The sequence below is a fragment of the Serinus canaria genome, chromosome 23 (genome assembly GCF_022539315.1).
Source record: "Serinus canaria isolate serCan28SL12 chromosome 23, serCan2020, whole genome shotgun sequence".
Taxonomy (NCBI): Eukaryota; Metazoa; Chordata; class Aves; order Passeriformes; family Fringillidae; genus Serinus; species Serinus canaria.
In genome coordinates this window covers 5,733-27,775 of record NC_066336.1, presented here as the reverse complement: position 1 = coordinate 27,775, position 22,043 = coordinate 5,733, and the positions used below count along the sequence as shown (strand labels likewise).

The 22,043-nt window shown below is 46.3% G+C and overlaps 1 protein-coding gene across 2 annotated transcripts; it reads left to right on the top strand.

The window, feature by feature from the left end:
- Positions 1-226: 226 nt before the first annotated feature.
- Positions 227-21,683, top strand: YTHDF2 (YTH N6-methyladenosine RNA binding protein F2). Of its 2 annotated transcripts, XM_050983389.1 has the most exons (6): positions 227-459; positions 880-904; positions 1,174-1,253; positions 5,180-6,742; positions 14,571-14,638; positions 20,733-21,683. In XM_050983389.1, the coding sequence occupies exons 1-5, from the start codon at positions 433-435 to the stop codon at positions 14,625-14,627; spliced, it is 1,752 nt and encodes a 583-aa protein (XP_050839346.1). In that variant the 5' UTR covers positions 227-432; the 3' UTR covers positions 14,628-14,638; positions 20,733-21,683. The 2 variants fall into 2 exon arrangements, with proteins under 2 accessions (XP_050839346.1, XP_009095774.1); XM_009097526.4 differs by lacking the exon at positions 14,571-14,638 and having other exon boundaries at positions 231-459.
- The last annotated feature ends 360 nt before the right edge of the window (positions 21,684-22,043 follow it).

Genomic DNA, 22,043 nt, shown 5'->3' with positions numbered 1-22,043 from the left:
CGAGCCCGCAGCCGGGCCCCGATTTGGCAATTTTTTGCTTTAAAACCTCAGCGAGCCCGCCTTGCCCTTTAAGAGGTCTCCCACTTCCAGTCGAATGGGGGCGCTGCTCCCACCGCTCTGGTCCTCCACTGTCCCGGCATGCACTGCGCCCCCCAACCCTACACCTGCCCCCCTCCCCCCCCTTATTTCCCGCCATTGTGCCTGGGCGCGCGCGGTGCCGCGTGACCGGGCGGGGGGAGCGCGAGGCGGCGGGCCCGGGCCATAGAGACGCGCGGCCGGGGGGGTGGGGTGGAAATGGTGGGATAGAGCGTCCCCCCGCCCTGCCGGCGGCCGCCCCGAGTCCGCCAGGGCCGCCCCGAGCCCGCCGGGCCCGGACAAAGCGCCGCTGCGTCCCGCCCCGCCCCGCCCCGCCTGCAGCCCCGCCGCGGAGCCATGTCGGCTAGCAGCCTCCTGGAGCAGGTAGGAGTCCCCTCGCCGAAACCGGGACGGCCCTGCTGGGCGAGGCCGCGGCTCTGGGCCTAACGGGTTGCGCCCCGGGCCGGGCGGCGGCTGCGGCCTCACTCCTCTCTCGTCGCATGGCCGCGCTCTATTGTGATGCGGCCGGGTCGGGCCTGTCCCCGCAGGGCTCGACCCTGATGGGTCGGATCTCTCCCCTCTCCGGGCCGGGTCTGTCCCTGCCGGGTCTTGGCTTCCCCCGCCGCGACGGGTCTGTTTACCCACCCTCGATCTGTCCTCTCCTCACTCGGCCGGGTCTGTTTACCCTTCCCAGCTCTGTCCTCCCATCACTGGGCCGGGTCTGTATCCTCACCCGAGACGGGTCTGTACCTCTGACTCACCGCTTTCCCTTTTTCTTTCCCCACGTCGCTGCTGTCGCGCCAGAGACCCAAGGGCCAAGGCAACAAAGGTGAGATCCCGGCAGGCCTGGTTGGGAGCGGGAGGATCCCTCTGCCGGGAGGGAAGTAAACCCTGCGACCAGGCCTGGCTGTTGGGCTGGGGATAGTTTGCAGGTGATGCCTGTGCGGTGGGAAAATGTCTGTGTGCCGTGGGCTGAACGTGGTGTGTTAGAATTGGCAGAATTTCATTATATTCTAGGGTTTGGCTTTAAATACTTTAAGCTCATAATAATGGGAGCTTATTGCATAGGTTTTTCTAACATTACACATATTTTCTCAGTGCAAAACGGCTCTGTGCACCAAAAAGATGGGTTGAATGATGATGACTTTGAACCCTACCTGAGTCCCCAGGCTCGCCCGGTGAGTACCTGTTGTAGGCAGGAGGACCAAGAGCAGCAAGGTTTCCTGCTGCTCCAATGGAGGGAAGTTTGGCCTCCTTGTATGTTCCCCATCTCCACTGATTACATTTTGATGTTTGCCAGCTGCCTTAACTAATATTCTATCCTATATCTGCATTTCTGCTGGTAGAAAGCATTGACTGCCCTTAGATTGTGGTGGGTAAAGTAGGAAGATTTTTAGCAAGTTTTTGAGAATTTCCTAGAGTTAGTGTCCAGCTTTTTTCTTTCATTGTGACTGTCTCTTTCAGTTTTAGTCTTGTGCCTGTGTTGGTTTCTGGCTCTTTACATCAGAGAAATGTGCAGAGCTGGGTTGTGACGTTGCTTCACAGCAGGCTACTGCACCTTTCAGAGGATCAGATCAACCTTCTTAACACCAAGTCAACTGATGATGCCTATCAGGGGGATTTCTCTGTTTTTCAAAAAAAAAAAACCCAAATCCAGAGCCCACATGTGATACAAGTGTTGAGACTTTCTGAGAACTTTGGTTACAAGTTGAACCAGACAGTTTTGGAGCTTTGTGACCAGATCCTGGAAGTCAAACTTGCAGCTACTTTTCCTCTTCACTTTCTCTTAGAGTAACACCACTCTTAACTGGTGTTTGTTTGCTTTCTGTAATGAGCTGCAGGAGAGTGACACAGAACAGATGGAGTTCGGCTGATTAGATGTACAAGTGAGTACATAGATAAACATCTGTAATAGTACTGGAGCAGACAGGTTGTTCTCTTGCCTTCTCTTTCCAGTTGTGATCAGTAAAAATAAGCTCTTCTGGTTTCCCTTTGCTGTATTTTTGCATATTTTTATTTTTCAGTACATTATTTTTTTCATGTAAACGTGATGCATGGTTTATTGGAACACATGGACAGGTTACTGTCTCAGTTAAATTTTCAGCAAGTATTTTCTGAGTTTGTGCTAAAGATCTGAGGGATAAGTATTCTTTGTCAGCTGTTCATAATCTTCAGAATTTATCCTGTCCATCAATACAACTAATTGCATTCAACCCCCTAAAAAGTTACAAGCCTAAATTCAGCCTTCATAGAGTGAAAGAACGTTATTGCTTTCTCAAGTCTTGAATAAAAGCAGTTGCTTTCCTAGTAGCTGTCATTTAATGCTGGTTTTTCTTTCTCAGCTATCAGCATCCCTAATTCCCAGCTTCTTTCTGAATATGGATGTATTTTATACAAACTGCAGTTTTATTTAATTTCCCAAAGACAAAAAAGTTTACTATAATTTTGAAGCAACACAGTGTTTTACTCTCTTTTACATGTTTTGATGAAGTGTTTCTGGATCTTTAATTTCTTTCAGTGTGTCTCAGGTTGGTAAAAATTAATTTTAAAAATAAAGAAGTGGTTGTGTGTGCCCCAGGAGGCAGAAACTGAACCAAAGCAAGGTGAAACCACCAAGTTAACTTGGAGTGGAACCTTTGAGTGACTCTCAGTTCCTTGTTGTGCGGTGTAGAGTCCAAAACCTCCCACGCTCAGTCTGGAGAGAGGCAAAAATACATAGGTATCCAGAGGTACACCTCTTTGGTGGAGATGGGAAAGGAAGTTAGAGAAACTGCTCTGAATATTTGAAGTAAGTGAGTTTTGGAGTTGCTTCCTGAGCTCTCCACACGCCCGTGAGGTAACCAAGTTGTAAAGTTTCACTGCTTCTTATTTTCCCCGCCTTCTCTTTCAGGTATGACTGTTACTTTTCAGTTCCCATGAGGTTACTGTGTATTTTAAAGCTCAGATACACAGTAAATTACTTTTTAACCCTTTAAAACCGAAAGCTCAACAGCAAGGCTGACTAAGAACCTTGGTCTGAGGTGAAGAGGAGCAGTGAATTTGAGGAAATAACTATGAAGAGTCTTAGTCATGGAGAGAATGAGAAGCAGGTGTTGTTTTATTTGCATGGTAGTCAGCAAGCATGTCAGTTGTGCGAGGGCAGGGGAGCAGAGCAAGGTGGTGTGTTTGATAACAAAGCAGTGTTGGAGACATTCAGGTGGGGAAGAGAAGTCCCAAATCTGCTCTGAGCTGCCTATGTTCAATTCTTGAACTGCTCTGCTCCCTTCTTACCACCTGTATGCAGGTGCTTAGTATTCTACAGGTCATAGCTTAATACACCCTGTGTTAAATATGTCAAAGTTGAAAGTTGAACATAATTGACCTGTGGAAAAATATTTTGAGATGACAAGAAGAAAGATTTTTTTTTTTTTTTTCCCCCTGACAGTGATGTGCTTTGAGTACTCCTGTGGAGAGAGGCTCTGCCTCAGGTTTAGGGATGGGCTAGGCATGTTCCTGTTTCTTTAAAGCTGAGTTCAGGAGAGAAAATGTTACTCTTATCGTTGAGGCAATAAACTTAAGAAGTGATTTTGCTGGCTCAAAATAGTAATAGGAAGTTTAAATTTCATTTGTCTTACAAGTTAGTGTCAGTGTTGTTGCTTTTGGACGTATTGAGTCCTGGGTTTAGCAGGATTGAATTCCTCAGTTAATAAAACCCTGGATGAGAGGGAGTTTTTTAACTAATTTGCTTTTGGGCGATGTTTGTGAAATCAGAGGTTGAACAGAGCATCTCTGAGTTTTCAGGCAGTACCACAGAAATCTTGTCTCTGAACAATGGTGTTAAATAATTCCTATTAATTTCTGTGAAGTTGGGGGGTGGTTAGCCCCAAACCTGTTGATCTCCTGTAAGTAGAAGGTAGTGGCAAACCAGCTATTTCTGGAGGGTGCCAGAGCCATCTTGAGAGACTCCCTGGATTTCAGTGTGGCATAAAATCCTCAGGGAGCTGCGCTTAGCACGTGAATACGTGGTTCAACGAAAAATGGAGCAGAGCATGCTGAAAGCCAAGCTTTTAGCTAGGAATTGAATGTACCTTTGATCTTGTCTGTACTGGGCTGGTGTCTTAGGGGCTGGGCAGCAAGAGGCTGCTGCTCACAGGTTCACATTACTCAGGATGATGCCCCTTAGCAGGACTGAAACCACTCCCCAGAGGGGACCTGGGTTTGAATGGGAAATGACGGATGTTTTCATGTAGGCAAATCTTGGGGATGTCTGAGACTTCCCTAATTGTCAAATTACGCATTTGGTTTTTGTAACCTAAAGGCTACTTGAATGTTAAAAGACAGATCAAGGCATGGAAGTGGGTTTTTTTTTTTTTCCTCTCTGAATTTGAAAGCTGCTTGTGCTGGTGTTGTCACTATGCTGCAAAAGGCTCCTGTTGATTACTTCGATTTTCAGGTAATTTTCACTGTGTACCCACAGCACTGGAGGAGTTTGTGTTTTGAGGAATAGGTCTTAAATCCCTGTTTGTTTGCAATTGCTTGGAATATTGTGAAGTGTGGAACTTTAAATTGTAGGAATAAAGCTGTTTTCATGGCTAGTAAGTTTAAGGAAAGCAATCAGGGACACTTGTGATTTTCACTGTGTGTTTCCACTGGATCCTTTTCTTTCTTATTCCCCTTCTCTCTGCATTCTTTCCCCAAATCCTCCCTGGAACCCCCTAATAAGGTTTAAGTATGTTACAGGAGCAGGAAGAATCTTTGTTGGAAGTAGCTGCTAGCAGAAGATGATATTTGGATGCAAGATACTGCATTTATAGCCTGAGCAGGAGCTCCGGGGATTCCCAGTGTCCAGTGTATGTCAGGAATACCACACACTCCCCTCTTGGCATGAGAACCTTTGTCTTTAACCTTTCTTAGCCTTTGTCTTTAACCTTTCTGACAATGGAACAGATTTTAGAGCCCTTCTAACAAAGGAGGTGTTCAAGGCTGGGCCTATTTATCTGCCCAGCCCTAAAGTAGGAAGGAGTAGGGCATGGGGAAGTCCAAGGTGCCTTTACTCCTAGTCCCTTAAAATTGGTTCAACTCCTTCTAACATTTCAGTCCTTATGTTTTTGTGGTTTTCTTTCAGAATAATGCATACACTGCAATGTCTGATTCCTACTTACCAAGCTACTTCAGTCCTTCCATTGGATTCTCCTACTCCTTAGGTGAAGCTGCCTGGTCCACGGGGGGAGACCCCCCCATGCCCTACCTGACCTCATATGGACAGCTGAGCAATGGGGAGCCTCACTTCCTTCCTGATGCCATGTTCGGGCAGCCAGGGGCCCTTGGCAGCACTCCATTCCTTGGGCAGCACGGCTTTAACTTCTTTCCAAGTGGGATTGACTTTTCAGCTTGGGGAAATAACAGTTCTCAGGGACAATCCACTCAGAGCTCTGGCTACAGCAGCAATTATGCCTATGCTCCCAGCTCACTAGGAGGGGCCATGATCGATGGGCAGTCAGCCTTTACCAATGAGACCCTCAACAAGGCTCCTGGCATGAACACTATTGACCAGGGCATGGCAGCCCTCAAGCTGGGCAGCACGGAGGTGGCAAGCAGTGTCCCAAAAGTCATTGGCTCAGCCGTGGGGAGCGGATCTATCACCAGTAATATTGTGACGAACAGTTTGCCTCCGGCAACAATTGCACCACCAAAGCCGACCTCATGGGCTGACATTGCCAGCAAACCTGCCAAGCAGCAGCCCAAGCTGAAGGCCAAGAATGGCATTGCAGGGCCAAGTCTTCCGCCACCTCCCATAAAACATAACATGGATATTGGAACTTGGGATAACAAAGGGCCAGTGGCAAAAGCCCCGTCACAGACCTTGGTCCAGAATCTTGCTCAGCAGCCACCACAGGTGTCTCCGCAGCCCCTGGGCCAACAGATCAGTAGTAGCCCACCAGTGACCCAGGCTCCGGGTGGGCAGCAGTCGCAGGCACTGCCACCACCAGCCCCACTGCCTGTGCCACCGGCACAGCCCACCCGCTGGGTCGCCCCTCGGAATCGTGGCAACGGCTTTGGCCAGAATGGAGTGGACGGTAATGGAGTGGGACAAGCTCAGGCCAGTTCTGGTTCTCTCTCTGAGCCACACCCAGTCTTGGAGAAGTTGAGATCTGTTAACAATTACAACCCCAAGGATTTTGACTGGAACCCAAAGCATGGGCGGGTTTTCATCATTAAGAGTTACTCTGAGGACGATATCCACCGTTCAATTAAATACAACATCTGGTGCAGTACGGAGCATGGCAACAAGAGACTGGATGCAGCCTATCGCTCCATGAGTGGGAAGGGCCCCGTATACTTATTGTTCAGTGTCAACGGTAGTGGTCACTTCTGCGGTGTAGCAGAAATGAAATCTGCTGTGGACTATAACACCTGTGCAGGTGTGTGGTCCCAGGACAAATGGAAGGGACGTTTTGATGTCAGGTGGATTTTTGTGAAGGACGTTCCCAACAGCCAGCTGCGACACATCCGCCTAGAGAACAACGAGAATAAACCAGTGACCAACTCCAGGGACACTCAGGAGGTGCCTCTGGAAAAGGCTAAGCAGGTGTTGAAAATTATTGCCACCTACAAGCACACCACCTCCATCTTTGATGACTTCTCACACTATGAGAAACGCCAAGAGGAGGAGGAGAATGTTAAAAAGGTAACATGTTTGTGTGTTTTGTCTGAGTTCTCTAGGGCAAGAGGTGGTGGGCATTGCTTTGCACTGGACAAACTCCGGGGTGTGGACTTGTGGGTATTAGCCTGACTTTTGGCTATCTGCCCCCTCATACCTGGAACCCACACCCAAATAATAGCCTGTCTTTGTGGGGAAGTATGTCCAGAGAAGCCACCAAGGTGATTAGAGGGATTGAGCACCTCTCCTGTGAGGAAGGACTAAGAGAATTGGGATTGTTCAGCCAGGAGAAGAGAAGGCTTTGGGGTGACCTAATTGTGACCTTCTAGTGCCTGATGGAAGCCCACAGGAAAGATAAAATGAGACTATTTACAAGGGCCTGGAGAGACAGGACAAGGGAGAATGGCTTTAAATTGAGAGAAGAGATTTTGAGTGGATATTAGAAGAAAATTGTCCCCTGTGAGAGTGGTGAGGCCGTGGCACAGATTGCCTAGAGAAGCTGTGGCTGCCCCATCACTGGAAGTGTCCAAGGCCGGGTTTGTTGTGGCTTGGAGCTGCCTGGTCTAGCAGAATGTGTCCCTGCCCATGAGTTAGAATTAGATGATCTTTAACATCTCTTCCAATCAAAACTGTTCCATGATTCTATGAAATAGGTGCTAGCACTTGGCAGAGCAGGGTGAGAAGCCTTGCCGAGGGCCCTGCCTGCGAGTGTGTGTTGGTTATGCTGAATCTCAGCCTTTGCCAAATGCTGTGATGTAAACAAAATGTATTTCTGTGCCATTATCAGCTCCTGGATCAGAGCAGTTTGAAGCTGGAGACCAGCAAGGCATTTGGGAAGTTGTTAGAAACCAGAGCCGGGTCTTCGAATGGCTGCTAATCCAACCCCTGGCCACAGTGGGGTCAGCATGACAGATGTCTCCCTCCACTTGTAAAACCTTCAGGAACAGCAGTTCCTGTCCCTCCCCAGGCAATCTATCCCTCTCCTTAATTATCCTTTCTGTAAGGAGGCTTTGTCTAATGCCCAACCTAAATCTCCCTCACTGTGATTGAAGTCTGTGCCTGCTTGTCCTGTGGACATGGTCGCTGTGTTCCTCCTTGCTCTGTTTGGGGCCATGGTGGGCTGTCACCTGCGTGGTGCTGCCAGCAGTGTGGTACATGAGCTGAGCTCCCAACTTGCCTTGCAGCTGCTCTCAAATCTTCCTGTCTTCATCTACTCCTTAGCGATGCATTAATTGAAAATCCTGCTCCAAATTCAGGAACCAGTGAGCTTTAAATCTTTCTTGGGTTCAGCTGTAGTAAAGTCACCTGGGGCTGCCCTTCTCCTCAATGTGGGTCTGGCTTATGTTTGATCAAAATGATAATTGTAAAAATTAGCATTAGCACAGCTGGCTGGGAGTTTGCCAAGTTTCCCGATGATCTCTTTAGTTTGAACAATGGGAAATTTTTCCCCTAAGACTTGAAGAGCAGAATCAGGAGCTGCAGCTGCTCACTGTGACAGTGAATGCAGTTTTAATTCTTTTATATATATATATTTTACATGGAGCATCATATAAATTATAATAATTAAGCACAAATGTGGTTACTTGCAGTGCTTAGCAAAAGTCTATAAGGGAGGAATAATAAATGGCAAGGTGTGAAGGTGTAAACTGGTGTTTTGTGAGGACCTGACTGTTTTGTGTGATTTGACCTCCTAGAATTGTTTCACTTGTTGTCCGGCCTTTATCTTCGCTGTGAGGTTGGCCCAGAGAAGCTGTGGCTGCCCCATCTGCGGAAGTATTCAAGACCAGGTTGGATGGAGTTGCCTGGTCTAGTGGAAGGTGTGCCTGCCCACAGCAAGGGGTGGAGCAGGATCATCTGTAAGGTACTTTCCAACCTAAATCATTATGGTGTTCTGTGAAACCCTCCAGACCTGACTTCAGGTAGCAACAGTTAGCACTGTTAGAGAGTCAGACCTTGGCACAGTGGGAGAATTCAGGGGAAGGGGGAAAATGCTCCTTAAGGGCAGGTTAGGGATGGATGGATGGATGAAAAGAGTTAATGCTAGATATGGGTAAGCAGAAGAAGGAAAAGAGAGAAGGCTTTGGGAAAAGCAGACAGAATGATGGGCTGTTCTGGAAGGCTGCTGTGTTTGCCATGTAAAGTCTGAAAATCAGGAATATACTAGCAATGAGGCTTGGCAGTTTTCTTAAAGCTGTAAGCTATCTTTATTCATCTTCTCAATTGCATTTTGAAGTCTCCTCCCCTTGCTTGCTTCTGGAGATGTGCTGGTGTGGAAAGTCGAAAGCAGCAGCAATAGTGTGAGTGCCAGCGCTGCCTTTCTGAGCCATATTCTAGTGGATGCAGCAGTAGTTGATTAGGAAAGCACTCTTTCTCTGCAAAGGAACTTAATCATAGGTCTTTGGAATTCACAGAGGAGAAGGGAGTTGGGTAAACACAGTTGGTGTATGCTCTTTGCTATTTACTCATCCTTTGTTTCATGCTCGGGCCCCTGTGACATCCGGCATGGAGGAGGTGACTCTCTGGGCCTTGGTCATTCTTACAGCAACAGTTTGACCTCCTCAATCATTCACTGACACAGCCTGGAATGTGGTAAAGGTTTCTGTAACTTCTCTTTCATGGTTTCATTGAGAAACAGTTATTTTTGCTAAAGGAGGGTTTTCTTTTTTCTTGGAGTGATCCCTACCAAGGGACTAGAGGTGCCAAAAAGCCCAAACCATGCTCTGTCTACTTGAAGCATCTCAAGTAATCACCTGAATTTAAAAAAATATATGAGGAACCAGAACTGAAGCACTGGAAAGTTAAAATGCTGGTCTGGCAGTAGCTCCCTGCTTGCTTTTTGTGCAGGGGAAATTCCATTGCTCCCAGCTCTTTTATTTCTCCTAAAGTGTGAGATGTTGATGCTCTGCAGTTGTATTCTTTGAAGCTTAAAAGTTTCAAGGTTTGACTTGTTTCAAACTTATCCCAAGCTGCAGTTGTTTCACTCAGCTGCAGGTTGCCCAAATCTTTGTCTCATTTGCAGTTTGATTGCAGCTTGCTGCCTGAGCAGATGGATGATCACTTGTGAAGGTCTGGAAACTCTTGAATATTCTTTTATACTTCTCACTGTTAGTCATTTCTTCAGAATCCCCTAAAGCAGGTCCAAGAAATTATATGAAAAATGTATAGTGTTTATACTGTTTCTGTTGTCCAGTGAAGGGAGACGGGTGGGTAGTTCAGTGTTGAAAACACTGAAATAATCCTCTTTCTTTTCCCATTGCCTGTGCCCATCCTGTTCCTCTAAAGCTAATCCCCATTCCTTTTCCATGTGTTGCTTTGTTCTACTAATCCATTTTTTTAAAAGGTTTGAATATTCTCCTGACCCAAAATGGTGGAGCCAACTCACAGTGCAATCCTGCCCAGAGCAGTCTTGAAACCCAGAATAGCTGCTTTTATGGTAGAGCTTGTCACTGACTTCTTCCACATAAGAATTATTTTATCTTTGCTTTAAACAATCAAAACAGCAACACAATCCCTGCCCCATGGTTATGTGCTTGGATTTCTAGGAATGCTGTGTTGACCTTGTAGTAAAGGTCTCCCATAATAATCTGCTTGGTGAGAATCTGTGAGGTTGACAGCTTGTGGAAATGCAATCAGTAGAAAACTCCAAGGGAAATTCCTTTCGATTCTTTCTGCCTACCCAGGCTTGAGATGTTTGACTACTCACAGGTTCCAGGGATTTTAGGAAGGCTATCGTGAAAACCAGTGCTGTGTAGATTGCTTAGTGGTCAGATTTCCAGCTGAGACACTGCTGGGACTCTGAGTGTTGAGTCAAGCTGAGCAGTGCAGAACAGGGAGAGCTCTGCTGGGGTTTGTCATGATGAGGATCGCTCTCAAAGCACAGAGGTCAGATTGGCCAGATTAGATCTATTATTTCTGGAATTGTGCTGCTTTGTGCCTCAGCTGATACTGTCTGCCGGTTAAAGGAGTATTAATACTGTCAAGTGTCACTGCCTCCTTGGAACATGTGATTTAAGGGAAAACTGAGGGGTGTTGTATGAGCCTGTGTGAAATGGGCAGGCTATTTCCCAGTTACTGGAATACATGAATGCTTTCTGATGGATTTTGCAAAGCTCTTTTTTTCTTCTTCCCAATTTGTAATTTCAGAGGGGAGGAGAGAGAATAGTCCCTGTATGGTGGACCAGCACTCTTTCCTTCAGCTGTTAGAGTTGTTCTGGAGAATGCTGCATTTGCTTTGGCTTTACCATGTTCCACAGGACAGTATTTCTGACTTGAAGATTCAATTCCTGGATATTCCATATCAAGGCAAAGCCAACTGTTCTCTGTGGCAGCAAGGGAACACTCCTTCCACTCACACAGTTCCTTTCATTTGGTGATCCCAGGGCTATTTGCTGTTTTCTGCTCCAAATTGTGGCCATAGTGAAATTAATTGATTGATACACCGAGACAGAATTTCTGCTATGCTGCTCAGCATATGGCTTCAGTTTATTTCCAGGCTGTTTAAATCCTGTAGGTCTGTGTCAGTGCTCATATATTTGCCCAGGAGTGGAGGAAACAAACCATCCTCTTTATTCCAGTGGCTTGGCACTGGCTGTTTGTAAGGAATATTTTGTGCTTACAGTATTTTTAAGCCAGCCCTTAACAGCACTCACAGACTTTTGCTTGTATTCTAGCTGTGTCTAAAGAAAGGAGAAAACTCGAGGGAAGACTTAGATCCATCTGATGCTCTAATCCGTATATTCTGCTGTGAGACAGGGAGATATGTTTCCTCATCCCTAAAACAGGAGCAGCTGGGGCTTGGGAGCCTTTTCACTGCAACTGAAGTGGAATCAGAACAGTGAAAGGGCAAACCACTTGCACTTGCCTTGTAGTCCTGTCTCTCACTACTAGTGTTGTGTTAGAAGTCTTTAAAATAATATTTTAATGTAATGTTAATATTATAAAATAATATTTAAAGTTGACTTGTTGATGTTAGTTTAAGGGCCTGTTGAGATGCACTGTTTAAATTTTTTCAGTTATTTTATCCCTGTCCATGGCAGAGGGTTGGAACTAGAAGATTTATAAGGTCCTTTCCAACCCAGGCCATTCCAGGGTTCAAGGACTGGGATTGGTGCTGGGCCAGACAAAGTGCAGGCCATCTGCAATGGGGTTTCACACCTCTTAGAGGTATGGCCTCAACTAGGGGGAGTTTATTCTGCACCCTGTTCTTGTGAACTTGTACCCAACCTACTTCTTGCCCTCTCGGTGTGGGCAAAGCTTCATGTCCCCCCACTCCAGATTATCTTGGCTGCATGATTTCAGCTCTGAGCTGCAGAATACCCTGAACTAATTGTTCTTATAAGTATGTTAATTGAATTGATTATGAACATATGAATGACTTCAAATTAATGTTTTAAAATTTAAAAAAACTTTTTTTCCCTTCAGCAGATGAATTAAGATGGAAGAATGACCTTGAACTGAAGTAGGGTAGATTCAGATTGGATATTAAGGAGAAATTAATTTCTGTAAGGGTGTTGAGGTCCTGGCAGGGGTTGCCCAGAGAAGCTGTGGCTGCCCCTGGATCCCTGGAAGTGTCCGAGGCCAGGCTGGACAGGGCTTGGAGCTGGCTGGTCTAGTGGAAGGTGTCCCTGTCCATGGCAGGGAGTGGAATGGGGTGGGCTTTCAGGTCCCTTCCAACTCACACCAGCCTGTGATTCTGTGATAAACGGTGTGTGTATGGCTGGCAAATTCCCTAGAAATACTGTGGAGGTCTTGGAATGCAGAAGGGAGTGTGTAAGCTGTCAGCAGCAGGGGTTGCTTTGGTTTTCTTCCTCTGATTTTTTTCCGCCAAGAGTTCTGGATAAATTTCTGGCACCAAGTTTAAGAGCTACTTACACAGGTATGTTTTTCAGGTTATTTTATTAACATCTGCTTCCCCAGAAAAAGTTCTTGTCTTCCAAGCAAAACTCTTTGCCATCTCTTTCATTCAGTGAAACCCCAGGGCATGGTCTGGTTCAGTTCCCTGGATTTTTCCCTAATGCAGAAGTACAGTGGGTCACAAGACATTGCTTGAAAGCCGATTAAGATCCCAAGAAAACAGTTGAAGTGCATTGTTCTGTGAGCAGTCAATCAAGAACAGCTCCATGCACAGTGTTCCTTCCTTGTTCTTATTGAAACTGTAATTCTGCACCAGCTTTTTGCCTGAAAGAAACGGTTTTATTCTTTTCAGGTCCATGAAGCTCCTTGTTTTGTGCTGTGTGGTCACTCTCACTACCATTAGTCCTCTCATTTTCCTGCATGTTCTGGTTTGTACCTGGTAGTAATTGTGCTGTCTTACGGCTTTGTGAGTTAATAATTAGTTCCTTAGTGGTACAAACCACTGGAGGCTTGGCAGCCAAAACAGTGCTAGCACCCTGCTCTACCACAGCAGTTCCTAGGGAAGTCCCTGTTAAACAAGGATGGTCATTACTCAAACTGATGGGTAGGATAGAAGTTGTTTGTAGCTCCTTCCAGTGACTAGTCCCCAGTAGGAGCCTTTTAAATCGACATATAAGTCATATAACAGTGTGTTTGAGCAGTTAATAATGAACCATTTGGGTTTTTTGCAAGAACTTGGAAATTTCTGGTTCTTTATAATTTTTTTTTTTTTAAAGTACAATGCTGAGCTGCTTTTTTGTGTGGTTAACTGCAGAACTATTGTAATCTAATCCCAGTATGGAAGATTTTGATAAAACCTACCTTAAAAGGCTTGTATTTTGTTTCTAATCTTGGGGGGGGAAAGGAAACCACACTCTTCAGTTTCCTTCTTTGTATTCTATGCACAGTGGGGAAAGGCTCTGCTCTCTCCATCTCAGCTCTGTTATTTGTGGTACCATCTGTAAAATACCTTCAGAGAATTTCCAAATTCCAAATCATCATTGCAAAATTAAGGAAATCGAGAAGTCTTGATCATCAGCCTTTTGGCTGTCGCAGCCTGATTCGGAGTTCAGCTGATTCCAGACCCATGTTCTTGATACACTTAGAGGAGGAAGAAAAAAAAAAAATGAAATACAAAACTCTCATCCAGTGAATGTGGCTTTATGTTCCTTTTCAAGTGGCTGTAAAATGATGGGACATGCTATAGGGAATGTTGGCTCACAGAAGCAGGCAAATAGATCTTCTCTTGTCCTCTCACAGTACATAATATTCTCAATACAGAATATTGTGGTGTCTTTTTCATAGCACCTTTTCTTAGCGGTGATAGCATGGAGTGTCTCTTCTGTCTTACTTGGGATGGAGGTGGTGTTCAAGCCTCAAATACCAGGTCAGCTGCCATCGGTCAGATCGAAGTCTGTGTAAGTGTGTCTCATGTGGCTGCAGGAGCTGCATGTCTGCTGGGCACAGAGGGAGACGTTGCTTGGGTATCTCTCCTGTTTCCTCTTAGAAAGTCCTGTGTCCAGCTGGCAGTAACAGTTGAGAGCAAACACCTGTGAGGACAGTACAGGCACATATTCATCTCTGAAGGTTTTCTTTCCCTTGAACAATATGTTGGCTTTGGAATTTACGTGACCCCAAGGATGCATCTTTGTCTTTCTCAAATAATGATTTTGCTGTCCATGATCTCAGTGAACTCCTTGATCATCCACAGTATCTACAGTTCTTCAGCTAATTTGTGTTGTGTGGGGAAATGTGTCTTTTTGATTTGCTTTGAGTCTGCCTCATGATTCTCCCTTTTTCTTGTGTGAGAAAAGGTGGTGAGCAATTATTTCACTCTCTTCTGTGCCTACTCTGCCTTTCCAGTCATCTGTCTTCCAGGCCAGAGAGTTAAAGCACAGTGGCTCTGCAGATGGAAATGCTACTGTCCCTTGCTCATCCCTGTTTTTCTGTGACACTTTTTCAGTTCCGCTTGATGCCTGTGGAGGTGGAGAGGAGCAAAGCTACGCTCTGCTCAGGATAAATCCTATCTGGGTTTGTATAACAGCACAGTGGTATGTTTTGTTCAGGGTGACATTTGCTTTTCTTCAGGTTAGTCAGTTTTCTGGAATTACAGATCGTGTTTCTGATGGTTAATGGTCAATTTGGAACCTGTAGCCTTGGAATTAGGGCAGGGGTTTTCTGCACACGCATCGCTTAATTTTTCTCAACCAAGTAGTTCAAGTGTACCTGTAAAGTTCAGCAGCTTTTTTTCACAAAGTTGTCCACTTAGTCAACTGCTATTTTTATTACTCTGAATAGCTTAATGTCATCAATAAACTTGGTCAGTCCTCTTTCTAGATGTTTTGTGAATATGTGGAGCCACAAATTCCACTGAAGCTCTGTGGATTTTCAGTCCTTGACATTACACCTGCATGGTGTGACAGAGGGCACTGCCAAGGCTTTAACTCTACAGCAGTGAAGATTTTGAAACATTAAAGTGGAATTCCTTCCTTTTCTGAAGAGTTTTGTGGCACTTGTGGTAAGACTTCTTGCCTGAGCGATCGCTTAAGGTAACCAAAGTAATGAATTACATTTCCATTGTGGTGATGGGGAAGAATAAAAATCTCCTTGGCTGTTGAAGACCAGGAGAATTTTCTTTCTTCCTAATGACTGGAAAGGATGTGTGTTATTTTTCTTGTGCTCCAAAGTCAGCCAGTCCAGTTCCAGGCTGGGGGAACTGGAAGTTGTCCTTCCATGGAATGCCACTGGGAATCCTCCCAGCTTGCTCTGTCTCCTTTGCTCTAAATATTCGTGCATGTTCTCAGCTTTTCACCATTTTGTTACCTGCCCTGTGGGAGAAGGGTTCCTATGTGAGAGTAATTATGAATGTTTATATGGGAATTGGGTTGTTTTATTCAGGCAATTAAATGTGATGTTTAAGCAAGAGGAGGTTTGTTCTTTGCAATTGATTGCATCAGTTTTAAAAGGTGCCTGGAAGGATTCTGGGGAACAGCAGTGGGCCTGAGGATATCCAATAGCTTGAACCACTTTGTGTAAACCCTCCTGTAGAAGAAAAGCCTTGGCTGTCTTCATGCCCTTCTTGTCCTCAGGCTGGTTGCTCTGACATGGAAATTAGGTGTCAAAGGCCATGTCTCTTCTTGGCTCCTGCTTGTTCAGTGATATGAGTTTGCTCTGTTGAGAGTTCTGTGGATATTTGGGTTTGCTGTTTTGGATTTTGATCTGTAGAACAAAAGGCCTGTCCTGCTATGACAAAGTGTCACTTTTATTTGCCTTATCTCCTGTCTTCCTTGGTTCCCCATTAAGTGAATGGAAAGTAGGATGAAGGTGTCAAGCTATAAGCAGATCACTACCCAATTTTTATCCCCTTTTCTAGACGAGGATGTAGCTTTTTTTGGTAACCCTGATGGCTTTCTAATGCTGACAACAGGAAAAGTCATGTTTGGTTTGAAAGTACTGGGACTTGAGACTGCTTGTTGAGCATAATGTACAAGTGATACATCATCCATAATTTGTGCTGTCTTCCTTGAGCAAATCCTGCTGGGAGGGCCATGGGCTGCAGTAACTCATGATTTCTAAGGCAGTGATCTGAGATGTCTGCCTTGGAGATACGGGCACGTGGAATTCCCGCTGGGTTGTTTGGCTGGGATTGCATCAAACAGTGAAGTGCAACATCACAGGCTGAGTGGGGCTGTTGAGGTGCTTGATCTGTGTGTGTGTGTATCTGTGTGTACCAAGGCCAGAGTTTGATTACAGGCTCTCCAGGGAATGGTCATGGGCCCCAAGGCTGCCAGAGCTCCAGAAGCATTTGGACAATGCTTTCTAACATGGGGTGGGATTGTTGCTGTGTCCTGTTCAGGGCCAGGAGCTGGACTTGATGATACTTGTGGGTCCAACTCAGGATTTTCTGATTGAGTGTCTTAGCATTTTGGGTAATGATACTGGGAGTTCCATTGCTCCAATGAAGGAATTGCCTGCTGTTTCCTCTATGGGCAGGCACTGGGTGAGTGATGCCTTTTGCTTGGAGGACTTTCTCAGGCCAAACTGAGACTGTGCCTGGCCTGGCCTTTCCAAGGCAAGCCTGCAGCTCAGGCAGGTCCCAACAAACTAGGGTTTGTATGCTACACAGCTGGGAGCTGTGCCCTGGCTTCTTCAGGTCCTCCTTAGGGAAATAGCCAGACTAAGTTAATCTGTGGTGTGGCAATAAAATCCTTACCTTTGCTAGGGGTCTTGATGCTGAACCTTGGTTGTCAATCAAGACAAGAGCCTCTGAACAGTTGGGCAGTGTTGTCTCTCGCTGTCATTTTGTCAGGTGCAAACACTTGATCCTTTTGTGGTTGGTTCCCCTGCAGTGTGAATATATAAGGTGATCTCATATTGCTCAGTTGCTATTATCAGGACCTGGCTTGTGACATGGCTGCAGCCCCTGGGGACAGCAGTGACAGGACTGAAGTTGCTTTGAGTGGTATGATCAGAGAGAGCTCCTGTTTGCATACTTGTCCTGTGTGAGCTTTGTGTCAGCACAGGATTTGAGCCATGGCATGTATCAGCCATTTCCATGACATGCTGCTCTTGCCCTTCCTGTTCCTGAGGGGTTTGATGGGTGGGGATGAGTCTGAGCCAATGTCTTTCTTGCTTCTTCCCATATGGATCAGTAAGATATGACCCAAGTTTAAGGAAAGTGCAGCCAAAGGACATAAAACACTTCCTGATGGAATCCCTTTGCTCTCAAGGGATTGTATCCCAGAGCAACGCCCAGTCTGCGTGTGCAGATGCTGCTTTGTCCTCCGGGGCTGTTGCATAGCTGGATGGGCTGTGACACTTAGACTGTTACATAGCCTGTGGATTTGGATGAGGATGAGCCAGGAAGGAGAAATGTTTGCAATGTGGTTGAGCCTTGCTATGCATTCTGGTAGATCTGGCTGGTTGTTGAATACTCACTGTAATGCTCCTAAGGACAAGATGTCTTGGATCCCGCTGCTCCACCCAGATGACACCTTACATGCAGTGCTGCATCCAGCTCTGGGGATTCCAGCATCAGAAGGATGCGGAGCTGCTGGAGAAAGTCCAGAGGAGGCCACAGAGATGCTCCAAGAGGTGGAGCCAGGCTGGGAGAGCTGTGGGTGTTCACTTGGAGAAGAGAAGGCTCCAGGGGGACCTTAGAGGCCCTTCTAATGCCTAAAGAGGCTCCAAGACAGTTGAAGAGGGATTTTGGACAAGGAATGGAGGGACAAAAAACAGGGAATGGTTTGTCACTGCCAGAGGGGATATTGGGAAGGGATTGTTCCCTGGGAATGTGGTGAGGCCTCTGGCACAGGGTGCCCAGAGAAACTGTGGCTGCCCCACAGTTCAAGGCCAGGTTGGACAGGGCCTGGAAGAACCTGGTCTAGTGGAAAGTGTGCCTGCCCACAGGCACTCAAGATGAGATTTCAGCTCTCTTCTAACCCAAACCAGTTAGGTTCTGTGGTTTTGGATCAGGGATCCACCTCCTTTCATATCCAGCCACCTTTCCTCCATTCCCCTCTGGCTTGCTCTTTGAGGCAGGCTCTTGACTGAAGGGGAATGGGGACCTTTTGGGGACCCCCTTCCCCAGTCCTGGTTTACAGCAGGTCTGAAGTGAAGATGTTCACTTTGGCCCCCTCTCTAGCTTGGTGATATGGGGGACATCTGCTCTAGGCTCTGTTCTGACACATCGGTGTTTAAGGGGGGGATTTTCCCTGGGGTTGCCTCCTTATTAGCTGCACGCAGGCCGTCATCTTCTCAGCAGGAAGAAGTGATTGATTGGGGTCCAGCTGCTCAGCAAACAGTGTGATGTGTGCAGCAGGAACCTTGGCCACTGTCCCAGCCCAGGACACTGGCTCTGGAAATGCACAGGGCTGATTGAACACAGCAGCCATCATCCCATGTCTGCATTTGGGAAGCGGTTACATTAGCTCAGGCAGTTGCAGCTGCTTCCCAAAGGGATGTGTGACATTGCCATCTGTCCCTGTGTAATGTAACATGCTAGCTGCTGAACCAGGAACAGGGCTTGGCACCTTCCTTTGGATTTGTGACTCTCCCTGCGGTGCTTCTTGTGCCCTGTGTTCAGGCCTGGCTCTGCTTCCCAACCTAGCAGTTGGATTTTGCTGTGCTGTTGTGGTGTTTTGGGAATGAAAGCACCTGCAACAGACTTGGGCAGAATTACAGGAAAAGGGGAATTGAATTTACTTACTTGGGTAACTGTTTTTGATAAGAACATGTGGCTTTGTCTAAACCCTGTCCCAAGAAGACAGCAGAGGATCATGCTGGCCTTGCTCTGCATCCTACAGAGGAATGGGAAGTAAAGCCTCCTTGGGTCTGTGGCTGAGAGGCTAAAGCCAGTGGTGGTGTTCTGAGCTGGAGGCCAGGCCTCCCTTTTTGGGAAGGTTTCTAAGGATATATGGCTGCACATGCTGTTGTCCCAGGATTGAAGCTGTTTAAGGATGGGCTTTCCCTGGATTCAGCAGTGGAAAGGATGGGGCTTCCTTTAGCAGCCTGTGCTTGTGGCAGAGGTTGTGTGAGCTGTCAAGATGGGAAGGTGCCCCCCATCAGCAGGTTAGCATGGGACCATGGGAAGCAGGCAGAGGACTCTGTTGCTGCCCTTATTTCAGGTGATACAACCCCAGGCAGAGAGGAACATGCAGGGAGACATCCTGAGCTGAACCAAAGTACTAGGTTCAGAGCCCTGACAGCGTCTCCTCTCTGAGTGAAGAGGGAAAACCTGTTGTACCTGTGGGTACGTGTTGCAGGTACAGCTTTGCTGTAGAAGTGAGATGGACTTGGCACCTCTCGGACTAGTTAGGTGGTGATAGGCTCACTCCACAGGAGCCGGAGCCCTGAAGTGCATGTCATGCCTAGACTACAGGGACCTGCCTGTCTTCAAGGAAGAGGCAGAGCCAGGGAGAAGCATCAGCTCAGGGCTCTCTGGCTGCTGATAGGTTTCATTTTTGAGGTCGTGTCTTATGATCTGGGAATGACCCTTGAAACACGTTATAACCCTTTGGGGAAGCCTGGACCTACTTTTCTGAGAGCTTCTCCGTTAAACCCAAACAGAACTCAGAAGAGATGAGAACGGTGTGCTGAGAACAGCAAAGGGCGTGGCAGCCTTTGGTGTCTGGGGGCATTTGGTGCTCTGCTGCCTCTTTGTTCTGGTGCAGATGTTTGGACATGGCATTTCCACAGTGCTGGATGAAAACCCAGGGTGATAGCAATTAGTGGGAAATTCCTGGGAAGTTCTTCTTTTTCAAGTGAGACACTATCAAGTTGTGTCAGGGGTATCGTTTCTGCTGGTGACCGGGACTGTTTCAGTCCCTGCAGACCAAGGCTGATGTCAGTGTTCCCTGGGTTTGAGCTCCAGGCTACTTTGTCGCCTACGTGGGAGTTCAGGTGGCATTTTTTCATAGAATCATGGAATGATTTGGGTTGGAAGGACCTTAAAGACCATCTCATTCCAATGCAGATATACTTTCTGCTAGACCAGGCTGCTCCAATCTGACCTTGGACACTTAAAAGGATGAGACAGCCACAGCTTCTCTGGGCACCCTGTGCCAGGGCCTCACCACCCTCACAGGGAAGAATTTCTTCCCAAGATCTCACCTAACCCTGCCCTCAGGCAGTGGGAAGCCATTCCTCCTTGTCCTGTCCCTCCAGGCTCTTGTCCAAAGTCCCTCTCCAACTCTCTTGGAGCCCCATTAGGCACCAGAAAGGGCCTCAGGGGTCCCCCTGAGCACCCCCAGCTTATCTCCAGAGCAGAGGGGCTCCAGTTCTCAGAGTGTTTCTGTGGTCTCCTCTGGAGTTCCTCCAGCAGCTCCACATCCTTCTGATGTTGGAATTCCCAGAGCTGGATGCAGCTCTGCAGGTGGTGAATCACCTGAGATGAGAAAAAAAAGGAGAATAAGGAGCTGTTTGAACTCAGCAATGTCTCATCTCTGCAATGACTGGATGCAGAAGCAGCACTTCTTTTGACAAGAAAAATGCTCTTTTCCTGGCTTTGCTGGCTATGGGACAGACTTCATGGGAGAGCCATGTCTTGGAATGCTGATGTGTAACAGTGGTGAATAAAACTGCTCTCAGTTAATGTGATCTCTGTTTTTTTTTTTTTTTTTTGCAGGAACGCCAAGGCCGTGTCAAGTAGAAGGCCATTCCAGCACAGATTGCAGCAGAGATTGCATCCCAGCTGTCTTTCAGAGAGAGAAAGGAGCAAGAGTATCCCAGAAAGAATTAGGACTTTTTTTTCTTAATTCCTTTGACTTCAAAAAGACTTTTACAAACTTCCAATTAAAAAAAAAAAAAGGTATTGGAATATCACAAGACATAGGACTAAAAAAACCAAAAACAACTACAAAAAAAATCCCTTCTAGGTAGAGTAGAGGTAAAACCTGTCCCCTTACTTTTGGCTTTGGTTGTGATTTCAGAGCATACACTTTGTTTTTGTCTTTTTACTATGGTTTTTGGATTTTCAAGTCCATAAGTGGCATATGCTTTTTTTTTTTTTTTTGGTCTAATTTTTGAATCCCATTGTTCCTCTTCTTTCCACCCTGTTGGGCCTCCTTCCCTGGTTTTGATATTTGCACTTGGAACACTGAATTATAATATCCACCATGCAAAGTGGAGTAACTTTAAATTTTTTCCTTTCCCCGGACTGGAAGAGGAAAAATTCTATGGGGAAGTTGGGGTTTTTGGTCTAAGAAGAATTGAACAGAAAATTGTCCAAGAGGTTATGTCTTAAAGGTGGTTTATTTTTCTCTGACCCTTTGTTACTCAAAAGTCAAGTACTAGGAGTCCTAAGAAACGTTCTGTTCTTGTGCATTATATAGATTTAAAGATTAGGTCTGGATGAATTTGATTTTTGAAAGCTGAGAACAGTGGTAAAAAAATTGTCTTGTTTACAGGAAAAGGAATTTTGGACAATAAAAAGCCCAAAACAAACCAAGGAAGAAATATTGTAAAATGTGTAGTAACTATGTTTCAGTTTCTTGTTAAGCCAATGAGGACTGGGCGTTGCTTTTCTTTTCACCATTAATCACTTCTCATTAATAAATGTGAGATCCTGTTGAGCATCGCTGTTGTCTCCTGCTCCCTTCCCCTTGCTGTCAGCTCCTCAACTATTGGAAAAATACCTGAAAAAAGGAGTGGAGAGGTGATTTCTCCTTGATTTTGAAGTAGAGTGCTCTCACCTTGGCATCCCCAGCTCAATCCTGGGGCTGTTCCAAGCTCTTTGGGATTTTTGTGGCTCCATAGTGTCACTTGGCTCCAGATGTGAGGGGCAGTGCCCACCTGGCCTTGCTCCCAGGATTCCTTCCCATGTCATGGGTAAGTTGGGGATGATCCAAGTTCCTTCCAGGTGTGGGGAATACAGACACCTCACAGCCCAAATAATCTTCCCTGGGAAAAACACATAGTGAAGAAAATAATAAAAAAC

What these genes read in the sequence shown, in the direction of transcription:
- YTHDF2 (XM_050983389.1), top strand. Translation starts at nt 433, where the DNA reads ATGTCGGCTAGCAGCCTCCTGGAGCAG. An exon ending in CAAGGGCCAAGGCAACAAAG is followed by an intron (nt 905 to 1,173) that starts GTGAGATCCCGG and finishes ATATTTTCTCAG; the next exon opens with TGCAAAACGGCTCTGTGCAC. An exon ending in TGAGTCCCCAGGCTCGCCCG is followed by an intron (nt 1,254 to 5,179) that starts GTGAGTACCTGT and finishes GTTTTCTTTCAG; the next exon opens with AATAATGCATACACTGCAAT.